At 37.8% G+C, this 13,536-nt stretch overlaps 1 protein-coding gene across 1 annotated transcript in view; it reads right to left on the bottom strand.

Moving 5' to 3' along the window:
• LOC141293726 (calcium/calmodulin-dependent protein kinase type IV) overlaps positions 1-3,027 on the bottom strand; it is a 32,151-nt gene extending 29,124 nt beyond the window's left edge. Inside the window, exon 1 of the mRNA XM_073825781.1 lies at positions 2,235-3,027. Coding sequence (XP_073681882.1) covers positions 2,235-2,341 — 107 coding nt within the window. The 5' untranslated portion in view covers positions 2,342-3,027. The remainder of the gene's footprint in view (positions 1-2,234) is intronic.
• Between the last annotated feature and the right edge of the window lie 10,509 nt (positions 3,028-13,536).

Here is a 13,536-nt window from a genome sequence, read left to right as displayed (position 1 = left end):
TTCATGGTCAGTGAATGACTCAATCAGACGAGCACTCAAAGAGAAGGCCATCATTTCTCCATCTGCTGCCTTGTTATCCAACACTTCAACACATCAGTGTCTGACAAAAAGTCTTCAGCATAATCAGCGATAGACATCGAAGCACTCACAGTCATACAGTGCAACTAGATACATTAAAACCATTTTGGTTTGTGAAAACGAGGCCCATGGATGTCCGCACAGAGTGAAATCGGGAGACAGCGTCAACGGCTCAACATTTTGTATCCCACATCCTGGGAGGTAATGATGACATTTTAGAGCACTTGGTGACATTTGCAAAGATTGGGTGCTTCCTTAATGTGCTCAATTAAGTGCATTATAATTAGTTTACTAAAGGGAGATTAAATTTGAGCTCAATTAGTTTAGAAACCACCCATCCCTATCTGTGACAATTACATGCAACAAAGACTCATTAGCAGTTCAGAATAACCTTGATTATTACACAAAACCTGAACACTTGCTCACATATACACATAGACGGCACATATTTTTATACCTTCATGTTACCTGCAATAATGATAACGCTAGTTATAGAATTCAAAACATAGGTATAACAATAGACTGATAATCGGTGTAACGGATACTATTTTATTAATATTCACTATTTTGTAGTGTATCTCTCAACAACACCATTAAACCACGATCAACAGGAAACAGCTTAACCAACGCAATCTTAAAAGCCAATTTTTGTACATATGTTCCTCGGTGGCTAATTTGTACAAACTCGTACAACCTCAATCGTACGATTTCTGTAGCAGTTAAGGTTAAGGGCTGGCAGGGTTGCCAGGTTTTCACAAAAAAACCTGCCCAATTGCTACTTAAAAATAGCCAAAATCTATCTCAATAGGGGGTTTGCACTTAAGTCACTGTTTGGTCAGCCATATTGGTGATACTTGGATGTAAACAACAGCATGGATTGCACGGGTAATGTACTATTGAATACGTTGTTCTGCTCATTTATGCTGTCTAAACCACGAATAAAAACGTGGAATCTACTAAATCATATAGAGAATGACTTAGTAAGCAGGAAAGGGCGCAATATTTTAAAAAACTAAAGTTAATTAATTAAGCTATTAGCCTAATATTTCACCTACCTGACCGGAAATGATAAAAACAAACATGAATGTTGTAAAGACTCTTGCCCTGGAATTCCTGGTTCAGTTTGGCCAACCATAAATGCCCATTGTTCCTCAGCTTTTTGCAGTCTTCTCCTTGATTTGTTATAACTTTTGGCAGTCTATAGTACTCATAATGTTCTTCCCAGTCCGAGCGATTAGTGCAGCCTTAAACATGACATTAATTTACTATTTTCAGCAGCAATAATCAGAAAAATATCCAAATTTCATTAAGTCCAGTGGTATTGTTTACGTTCAATGCCACCAAAATGGCCAACTGATGACGCATCATGAAAAGACTCTATGGCATTTTAAGGGGGAAAAATCGCATTCTGTGGTGTAAAATACATGCTTTTTGACGAAGTTCCCTTGGTAAAATTGTACAACCAGCAGACATTAAAAACAACCCGTGACAGCAGTGTTAAAGTAGCCCAATTTCGCGGCAAAACAGCGGATTTGGCAACACTGAGGGCGGGATTATGTGTGGTCCTTAGTAGAATTCCTACAAATTTGCCACCTCGTAAAATACACACGATTTTTAGCTAATCTTATGAATTCATACGAGTGAGGTCATACGAATTCTTACGAATTAGCCATCTTGTCAAAAAGAAAAAAAGAAAGTGAGCTGCCGTGTGAGATCGGGTTACATATTCATTTTCAGCCATTTATATTTATTTATTTATTATTCAGGTTTTTACATTATTTTATTTCTGCCACAACAACACAATCATAATCAATAACGAAATACTTAATGATAAGAAATACAACATTTGTATTATGAATATATTATTAATAATAAGTACAATCAGTACAAAACATTGAATATTCGTTAAAATTTTATATTGGTCAAATCGATTATCACTCAGCGTCTAACAGTGATAGGCTACAATTATTTTTGTCTGATTATTGTGTCAAAACACACAAATAGACAATTAAATATTTATTTTACATGTCAGTTAACAATTACTTGTATTAAACACTATATAGGTCAGCATATAATTAAGAATAAAACCATATGCACATAGTAAGTACGTATGTATTTTCACAAAAACATCAAAAGTGGTTTAGTAATGTACTTACCTGCCTAATTCTGGGCCCATGTTATAGAAATCCTCCACTGTCGCATCTCGGCGCGAACCATCGACCCAGTATTCCACCGAGCAGGCGCCGGACCGAGAGGTGGGCATGTTGGACCCTCCGAAGACTGTTCTGCTGTTACAAAGAATACAAGTAATCCCTTAGACTAGGGAAGCCCAGGAAACGCGATCACCTTCACATCTGGGTGTCAGCTTGAGCTGTGATATGGTTGCAAAGTCTATGTTTATGAATCTGTTCCAAGTGATCAATGATTTTAAAATGTCTAGGTTTCCATTTCCGTCTGAGTGCGCATATTAAAAGTCAGTCCAGACACTGAAGCATCACTGCGGGCTGGAGTTGATGTCCAAATTCAGTCTATTTTCAATTGATCTATCGATATCCTACGCTCAAGATATAAAAGATATATAGGCTATTAAATATGATGATTTTCACTCGAAATAACCTTGATCAAAACAATAAACAAATGCTGTTTTCAAAGTGGGTCTTCAGTTTCCAAAGGGCGTCATAGATCCCATCCCCAAATCTCCCACGACACACAACATTCAAGAAAACAACATAATCCTGCAATTCCCGATGTCACAAGCGACAGGACGATAAACGGCTTCTTGCTTTGGTCCTCGCCAGGATGAAAAACAATAGATCAGCGTCTTCTTTCTCAGATGCTTCTCCAAAAGCTGGATGTTGTAAATTAGCAGGGTGAAGATGAAGTAAATGTCGTTTGAAATGTAAATATCACACTGCTGTTTGTGCTGGTAAGGGGTGGAGAAAGGGAGGGGGTCTGTCACACGCTTTCCGCACACACACACATACACACATACACACGCCCTCTCAGCCTCTCTCTCCCAATCCCTGGCTTTCACTGTGGACTGCAATTGGGAAGCGGAATATTCAATCAAAATAACGAATGCGCTTCTGCTATCACTAGGGTTGGGAACTGAGAATCGGCTCTTATTCAGATACACTGGCTGTCGAACGTGCATTTTACCACCTACCCTGACAGTGTTTCCCGAGCTAATCACCGACGCCACCAGACCGCTATTGAATCTATATGGCGATCTATAGGTAGGCAGGCAGGCAAGTTTATTTATATAGCACATTTCATACACAATGGTAATTCAAAGTGCTGTACATAAAAAGGAATTAAAATCACAATAGCATAAAAATCATAAAAATTTAAAATAATAATCACAACAATAAAAACAAAATTAAGAACATTTAAGATGATTTAAAAAAAAGAAAATGATTTCAAATTAATACAGTAAAATGATTATACATAAAATAATGCAATCTGTTCGGACGTAGCACAGTGCTCATTCAATAAATGCACAACTGAACAGATGAGTTTTGAGTCTGCATTTAAATGTGGCTAATGTATTAGCACATCTGATCTCTTCTGGAAGCTGATTCCAACTGCGGGCGGCATAATAGCTAAAAGCGGATTCCCCTTGTTTTGTGTGAACCCTTGATATTACTAACTGACTCGATCCTAGTGATCTGAGTTGTCTGTTAGGTTTATATTCAGTGAGCATATCTGCAATGTATGTAGGTCCTAGGCCATTGAGTGCTTTATAAACAAGTAAAAGTACTTTAAAATCTATCCTAAACATAACTGGAAGCCAGTGTAAGGACCTAAGGACTGGTGTAATATGCTCTGATTTTTTGGTTCTAGTCAGAATCCTGGCAGCAGCGTTCTGTATGAGCTGCAGCTGTCTAATGGTCTTCTTGGGAAGGCTGGTGAGGAGACCATTACAATAGTCTACCCTGCTGGTGATAAAGGCATGAACAAGTTTCTCCAAATCTTGACGGGAAACAAAACATCTAATTCTTGCAATGTTTTTAAGATGATAGTATGCTGATTTAGTTACTGCTTTAACATGACTACTGAAACTGAGGTCTGACTCCAGAATCACACCCAGATTCTTGACTTGATTTTTTGTTTTTTGACCCCTAGTGTCAAGGTACGCATTTACCTTATGAACTTCATCTTTGTTTCCAAATGCAATGACTTCCGTTTTCTCCTTGTTTAACTGTAAAAAGTTTTGGCACATCCAACTGTTAATTTCATCAATGCATTGGCAGAGAGAGTCAATGGGGCTGTAGTCATTTGGCGATAAGGCTAAGTAAATCTGGGTATCATCTGCATAGCTGTGATATGCAATTTTGTTCTTTCTCATTATTTGACTTAGTGGGAGCATATACAGGCTGAACAACAGCGGCGCTAGAATTGAGCCTTGTGGGACTCCGCATGTCATGGACGTCCACTTAGTCTTATGTTCTCCTATACTCACATAATAGCCTCTCCCTTCTAAGTATGAACTGAACCATTTGAGAACCATCCCAGAAAGCCCGACCCAGTTTTCCAGTCTATCTAAAAGAATGTTATGATCGACAGTGTCGAACGCAGCACTGAGATCTAGTAGTACCAGCACTGATATTTTGCCAGAATCTGAATTTAGGCGAATATCATTTATTATCTTTATGAGCGCCGTCTCTGTGCTATGATGTTGTCTGAAGCCAGATTGGAAATGGTCCAGGTATCCATTTGAGTTTATGTAGTGATTCAGCTGATTGAAAACAACCTTTTCAATAATCTTGCTTATGAAAGAAAGATTTGATATTGGTCTATAGTTGCTCAATATGGTGTTATCAAGATTTTTCTTTTTCAGAAGGGGCTTAACGGCTGCAGTTTTCAGGGAGTTTGGAAAAGTCCCAGAAAGAAGTGAGGTGTTCACCACTTTTAAAAGATCTGCTTCTAAACAGCTAAGCACACTTTTGAAAAAAGAGGGTTATATATTTTGAAAAGAGGGTTATATATTTTACTACAGCTTGAGTCTTGAGGGTGTGTGTGGCAATATAGTATTAGGGCCTATCTATTAGCCTATCCTTATATGTGCAGAAAAATGTTTAATGTGCACATTCTTTATCAGCACTGTTTTATATAAATGTACTCTCCATATACATTTATAAAAGGACAACCTTTGACCATTATGAACCTAACAAGAGAATAAATTCAGGGAAGAGGTAATTAATGCAATTTCTAAAATCAGCGATTCAGTTTTTTCAAGTGGGGCCTTTTGCAATTAGTGAAATAGATGACAATCAGTGTGCAACATGTGAATATTATCACAGCCTGAAAAACTTAAATTTTTAATTTTGTAATTTTAATTTTTAAATTTTTTTTTCATTCTAACATTTATTGTCATTTTATTTTATTTCTTTATTATTTCTATATTGAATTGTGTAATGAGTAGAAAATAGAAATGAATAAAAATATACGTACAAATAAAAGGAAAAATTACTTTGAAGAGAAGTACATTTTAGGTGCAATTTGCCGGATGTCCAGCAGGTGCCCTCATAACTCTATCTCCTTGCGATGCACTTAAGGCTTTACGATTACTCCAGAGCACTCGTAGATCTACGAAGATTTTAAAGTGCTACTTAAGTTACGATGTTTTTGGGAAACAGACCGTAATATTACGATCATTTTTACGAACTTCTTAGGCTTACGATGCTTTTGGGAAACGCAGCCCTGATCAGTTACTGGATTAATTTACTTTAAGGTTCGTAAAACTTACTACAAATAATTGTAGTGGTTGTTTCAAATCTAAACTAAATCTATTGAAATCAGTGGTATTTATAACAAACTTTTAATAATTGCATAATTTTTTTTTCGGACAGAATTATTATAGAACTGTTAAGAAACCGGAATCGTTCAGGAAACCCCTACTAATTTCTTAAAACTCTTTTGCCACTTTTGAATCATCCTAAATATCAGTTTCCAGATCAAATATAAGCCTATTTGCTCGCAGTCTCTTGGTCCATTTCAGCACCTCGGACAGCTCCCCCTTTTTTAGTTTCGTCATAGCAACATGACAGCTTTCTAGTGCTATCCACCTTTTTCTATCCGTAAGAGTGAGTGCGTCCATTTGTAAATTTTATGGGTGTGCCTTCCGGTCTCATACTGCTTGATATTGCAAATTGATGAGTCTTACCACATTATTCTAATGTATTATCTTGAACACACTGGTTTGTAGTGCAAACAGTTTTACAGTTTACTGCATGTTGTTATTCTTCTGGTTATTTCCCTATCCGCCTTTTTTCCTGTAAGAGTGGGTGTGGCCACTTCTAAATTGATTGTGTCTGGTTTTCGGTGTCATTACCTCCCAGCTATTTTTTAGCTGTATAAACAGCTCGTTTTGCTGCCTAATATTACAAACTGGTGTATTTTACCATGCTATTTTAATGTATTATCTTAATTATGAACACACTGGTTTGTAGTCCAAACAGTTTTGCCGTTTACAGCGCTTTGTTATTCTTCACATATTGCTTCATTTAAAAACTGTTTTATGGAGTTTCTGTCTTCTGAAAGTACAGAAAGTTGCGCCACGCTGACTATGGGTTATACCTGATGTAAATGTAACAGCCATAACAAGAACAGGAACAATGTTTCAAAAATTAATGTCCCAGTGCTTTGCATAAGCTGCCAAATTACATTTTTCAAGTGTAATTCCACGATTGTATGATCCTACAATGCTGGGGAAACAGCAGTTACAAGAGAAAATAAGGTCACATGCATTGATTTATTCCATCCACCTTATTTTTGCTGTAAGAGCGGCCACGGCTATTTGCAAATTTCATGGGTCTGGCTTCCGGTCTCATTCGATTATTTTTAGCTGTACAAAACAGTTCATTTTGCTGCTTGATATCGCAAATTATTGTCTTACTAGGGATGGCGAAAACTAAAAAATTTCTTGACCGACCACCGAGCCTCATTAGCCGGTTGAAACCGGTTAACCGATTAGTTTAAAATATGGTACGCTATTTGAAATAACAGCCATTTCGAGCCGCGCCTGCAATTTCGCAACTCTGTCGCATCTCTCTGCCGCTCTGCCTCCCTCACACACACACACACTGCCACTCACATCACTTTTTAAAAATCCCCTAGGATATTATTTTTGTTGAAATTAAACAAACGAGTAAATTACTATTTAAAAAAAATTGGTTGTTAGTAGGACTAATATTCGTTCGGTGGGTTGGCATTCGATTTTAAATTGAGATTCAATATTCGTTTTTTTTTTTCCATACACCTTGCATCCCCCGCAAAACGGTTCTCATTTGCGCTTAAATATGAATGAAGAAGATCAGACTGCTGCGCCACTAACACAGAAACAGCAACAAAAAAAAAAAAAAAAAAGAGAGAGAGAGAGAGAAATTTAGTAATATTTGAGAGACACTATAAAGTACAGTCGGGCCCACTTAAATGGTTTAAGCAAAACTAGGGCTGTGACTGTCATAATGACAACTGCGCCTCTGCTTTAAATGCATGCATAGGCTAAAGCTGATCGCAAAGCCCCAGCAAAAATAATTACCATGAATGTGTCGGGGGAAAAGTAGGGAGATATTTGAATTATTTATTAAAAACCTAGTATTTGACACAAAGATGAAGTTGACGATCCTGATGCCATTTGCTCATTGACGCGGCTTTAATACCTAAATGCATATGCATTAGGCCTATAGCTATTGGAAGAGTTTTGTTTTCGATTTGAATTATTTAAATTATTTTTTTACAGTTTCGGATGATATATTAGTCTTACCTTTATGAGCAAAAATGAAGTTTCACATAGCGCTGGCTGGCGCTTCCATGTTCTGCAAAGCGTGCTTATATCTATGGGTTTTAATTGAAATCGTGATGACTTGGTCGTTACTTTAAAAAACAAAAACTTAAATTTAACAAATAAAAAGTGTTCCAAATATATGTCTAAATTAACTTTATAACCTAAATAAACGAAAATAAATGTAATCACTTTGCTATTAAAAACAGCAGCTGTGCAGTGGGGAAGAGAAAGAGAAACAGACCGGTTCCAGTCGGACTCGAGACAGTAATCTGATGAGCTGTCGGAGAAGGTCCGGGCGAGGTTTTAGTAATGTTTGCAACGAATGTTTCTTAAATAGCCGATTTAACATTCTTATTTAGGCTAGATTCATATTTAAATGTATTATTTATTTGATTTATTTTAGCGTTTTGTAGGCTGATTGTTCACTGACTGAAGTGCTCAAATAAACACGCACGTTTGTTAATAATGTTTGGGCCTCATTTATTTTGGGTTTCAACATAATATACATAGGCTGTGTATTTTATATAGGCTTATATACACAAACGTTATATATAATGTATATATTTATTTATTTATAAATAATTTAGATATGAACAATTTATTTATATATAAACACCGCGCCATTTTTTTCGTTCTACTTTTATTTAAATAGCCTACCCTTCACGGTGCCAGTAATTACTGTGCTAATTTCTGATTTGGGAGTGATTTGTTTGTTAAAATTTTTTAGGCTACCTTATTAAAAGTATTGCACTTAACAGACCTGTGTGTTTTGTATCACTAGCGCGGTGTCCGTTCATGAAGCGTATAAGCTCTGCCTGCGTGAGGCGCGTCGCATCCAGCAATGTTCTATTACAATTTATTAATTCTGAACGTGTGGTGTGTCCATATTGCACCAAAATGCAACACTGCACTCCCTCGGGTCCACAGCAAAAATCGTTTGGATGAACTGTTCTCGACATAATAAAAATGCAAACAGAAAGACATACAGAGATTCCTGCCTTTATTAGAGAGAAGAATATGTTCAGCCCCTCCCACCGAAGCTTCGAAGCTCAAAAAATGGTATTCGGACCAGCCCTAGTTGTTAGACCGTTGTGTTCTTTTGTGTTGACATGCAGATGTTTGGATAGGCCTATTGGCCCATGTGCGCCGTTGCGCGCAAAGTTTGTGTATTTTAAACACTTCCGAGGATAGTGGGGGTCACGAGTCACTGGCACGGTTATTTTGGGGGTCGTGAGCTGAAAAGTTTGGGAATCCCTGGCCTAATAGACTGCAACATGATAAAACCAATGGATAAAACAGGCACCTTCAGAATGCGTAAAAGACGCACCGGCACTTTTTTTTTTAACCGACTACCGACAACTTTGACCGGTTAACGTTGATACGGTCAACCACCGGTCAAACGGTCATCGGTTAACATCCCTATGTCTTACCATATTATTTTAATGTATGTACATATATACAGTCAATTAGAAATTATTCATACCCCTGGCAAATTCTGACTTAAAGTTACTTTTATTCAACCAGCGTGTTTTTTTTTTTGTTTTTTTTTTATTAGAAATGACACATACGTCTCCCAGAAGATAATAAGATGATGTACAAAAGGCATCATAATGGAAAAAATAATTTCTCATCTTTTATTTACATTTGAACAAAAAGTGTCATGTCCAAAATTATTCATACCCTTCTCATTAATCAATAGAAAAGCCTTTATTGGCTATTACAGCAATCAAACGCTTCCTATAATTGCTGACCAGTTTTTTGCATGTCTCCACTGGTATTTTTGCCCATTCATCTTTAGTGATGAGCTCCAACTCTTTCAGGTGGGAGGGTCTCCTTGACATCACCCTGATCTTTAGCTCCCTCCACAGATTCTCAATTGGATTTAAGTCAGGACTCTGGCTGGGCCACTGCAAAATGTTAATGTTTTTGTCTGCTAACCATTTCTTCACCACTTTTGCTGTGTGTTTTGGGTCGTTGTTGTGCTGAAATATCCACTGGTGCCCAAGGCCAAGTTTCTCTGCAGACTGCCTGATGTTGTTGTTGAGAATTTTGATGTATTGCTCCTTTTTCATGGTGCCATTTACTGTGATTTACTGTGACCCCCAAAACATTAGGTTCCCACCACCATGTTTGACAGTGGGGATGGTGTTCTTAGGGTTAAAGGCTTCTCCTTTTTTACGCCAAATGAAGGCTACATCATTGTGGCCAAACAATTCAATTTTTGTTTCATCTGACCATAAAACAGAAGACCAGAAGTCTTCTTCTTTGTCCAGATGAGCATTTGCATCTTCCGACTACGTCTTCTGAGATTTTTCACAGTTCGGAACGTCTTGTATTTTTTACATTAAGTATTAATACTTTGCACTGTAGCCACTGGAACTTCAAAACATTTAGGTATGGTCGTATAGCCCTTTCCTGACATGTGAGCAGCCACAATGAGCAGCTGCAGGCCCTCAGTGAGCTCATTTGTCTTAGCCATGACTGTCCACAAACCAACAGCAGAGAGCTTCTGTTTTTCACCTGTTGAGTTGATTAAAACAGCTGTTCCCAATGAATCAGGGTAATTATGCTTTAGAACAGCTTGGACTATTTGGAATGGTATAGAACTTTGGATTTCCCCATAGACTGTGACAGTTTGCAATGTCACAGAAATGTCACTTTTTGTTCAAATGTAAATAAAAGCTGAGAAATATTTTTTTCCATAATGATGTCTCTTGTACATCGTCTTATTATCTTTTGGGAGAAGCCTGTGACATTTCCGGTCAAAAAAAAAACAAAAAAAAAAACTTGCTGGTTGAATAAAAGTAACTTTAAGTCAGAATTTGCCAGGGGTATGAATCATTTTGGGCTTGGCTGTATATATATTTTTTCAATTAAAGCCCAAGTTTGAGTTTGTCTTTGTTGAATGTTGTATATTCACAGTTGCCAGGTATGGTTCACAGGTGCGGTCACCCTTAGGACTAAACCGAGCTAAATCCACTGAAGCCATACAATGGACAGCATGCACACCACAGAAGGTGCGTCAAGAGACACTGTTGTTATGAGAGACAGAAGGCACATGATGTGTTGTTGATTTTGTTAAAATCTCACACAATGATGAAAAACTCACACTTACATACTAGCGCATGTCAACATATTTAGATTTGCATATTTGCAGCAGACTGAATTTTATCCAGATAAACACAAGAAGTACTTATAATACAAAGATTCAGACATTGTTTAAAAAGAAGAGATGAGTATTCTGCTGTCTCTTGAATACTGACAGAAATTCACCATTCCACTAGCATGGAACAGTGTTCTCGTAAATGATTTTGTGCCTCTCCGTGATGGTACTATTATGCTAAGCCCATGACTTATCTCCAAGCAAGCATCAGTTGAACTGGATGTGAGCTGCAGTAGCCAGTGCAGGGAGAGAATAAGAGGTATGACGTGGGCCCTTTTAGGCTCGTTGAAGATCAGTCGTGTTGCTGCGTTCGCAAGAGCAGAAGATGTGCAGCATGATTCATTAGAAAGGGCCTGATTTTCCTGATGTTGTTCAGCGGAAACCTGAGTAATTGAGCCATCTTTGTAATGTGTTCTTTGAAGGTCAGCTGATCATCAAGGATTACTCATTGAACCTGATAGGGTAATTGTTGAAAAATCTAGCCGGATGGCGAATTATGGCAAGGAAGATGAGAAGCTCTGTCTTTTTTAAGTTGAGCTAGAATTGATGTTCTTTCATTCTGTGTGTCATCAGCATAGCAATGGTGGCAGAAAGCATGTGCCTGTATATTGGGTTCTAGTGATACAGTGGAGAAATTTTTTTTTTGATCCCCTGCTGATTTTGTACGTTTGCCCACTTACCAAAAAGATCAGTCTATAATTTTAATAGGTTTATTTGAACAGTGAGAGACAGAATAACAACAACAACAACAACAACAACAACAACAACAAAAAATCCAGAAAAACACATTTAAAAAAAGTTATAAATTGATTTGCATTTTAATGAGTGAAACATGACTTAGCAAAACGCTTGTTGTTCAGTCACAGAGGTCAGACGTTTCTTGTAGTTGGTCACCAAGTTTGCACACATCTCAGGAGGGATTTTGTCCCACTCCTCGTTATCATTAAGGTTTTGAGGCTGACATTTGGCAACTCAAACCTTCAGCTCCCTCCACAGATTTTCTATGGGATTAAGGTCTGGAGCCACTCCAGGACCATAGTGTGCTTCTACTTGAGTCACTTCTTTGTTGCCTTGGCCGTGTGTTTTGGGTCATTGCCATGCTGTAATACCCACCCACGACCCATTTTCAATGTCCTGGCCCTGATGGTACATGGCTCCGTCCATCTTCCCTTTGATGCAGTACAGTTGTCCTGTCCCCTTAGCAGAAAAACACCCCCAAAGCATAATGTTTCCACGTCCTTCTCACCAAGCTGCTTGGTGGTGGTCTTGTCGCCCATTCCAGTCTTGTGTAGGTCTACAATCTTGTCCCTGACATCCTATGGACAGCTCTTTGGTGTTGGCCATGTTGGAGAGTGTGGAATCTGATTGATTGATTGCTTCTGTGGACAGGAGTCTTTTATACAAGTAACAAACTGAGATTAGGAGCACTTTATCTCAGCTCCTTACCTGTATGAAGGACACCTGGGGGCCAGAAATCTTTCTGATTGATAGGGGATCAAATACGTATTTCACTCATTAAAATGCAAATCAATTTATAACTTTTTTGAAATTTGTTTTTCTGGATTTTTTTGTTATTCTTTCTCTCACTTTTAAAATAAACCTACCATTAAAATTATAGACTGATCATTTCTTTGTCATTGGGAAAACGTCCAAAATCTGCAGGGGATCCAATAATTTTTTCCCCCACTGTATGGGGTATATGGAGAAAAGGAGGGGTCCAAAAACGGATCCCTGAGGAACCAGTTGATGAGCTTTGGACACCTTTCCATATGCAGTGAAAGGAATAGGTGCAAATTATCTAACCTAATTTCACATCTTTAGTACAGTTTTGCTTGTCATTAGCATTAGGATTAGCTCACTCCAGAATTAAAGTTTCCTGATAATTTACTTACCCCCATGTCATCCAAGATGTTCATGTCTTCCTTTCTTCAGTCGAAAAAATAAATTAAGGTTTTTGAGGAAAACATTCTAGGATTTTTCATCATAATGTGGACTTCAATGGGGATCAGCGGGTTGAAGGTCCAAATTGCAGTTTCAATGCAGCTTCAAATGGCCGAGGAACAAGAGTCGTATCTAGCGAAACGATCGGTCATTATGTATAAAAATACATTTTTATGTACTTTTTAACCACAAATGCTCATTTTGCACTAGCCCGACCTCACGCATTTCGTAGTCAAGTTGGAAAGGTCACGTGTGATGTAGATGGAAGTACCGACCCAGTAAAAGTCAAACACCAAAAAAAAGTAAAAAAAAAAAAAAGCTACAGACAATGTACGGTGTCGGACAATGAAGCTGGAGGAGAGTTTTTCGCCCTAGCCTGCCAAAACAGACGAAGAAATAACCTTTCCAACATGATTATGTAATGCGTGAAGTTGCGGACGCGCATCTCAGAGCTAGTGCAAGATGAGCATTTGTGGTTAAAAGTATATACATTTTTACTTTCTTTTTTGTTACAAAATTACAGATAATTTCGCTAGATAAAACCCTTAGTTCTCTGCTGGGATTA

This window comes from Garra rufa, chromosome 20, assembly GCF_049309525.1.
Source record: "Garra rufa chromosome 20, GarRuf1.0, whole genome shotgun sequence".
NCBI lineage: Eukaryota > Metazoa > Chordata > Actinopteri > Cypriniformes > Cyprinidae > Garra > Garra rufa.
The sequence above is the reverse complement of the archived record's forward strand: the minus strand, read 5'-3'. Positions and strand labels throughout refer to the sequence as shown.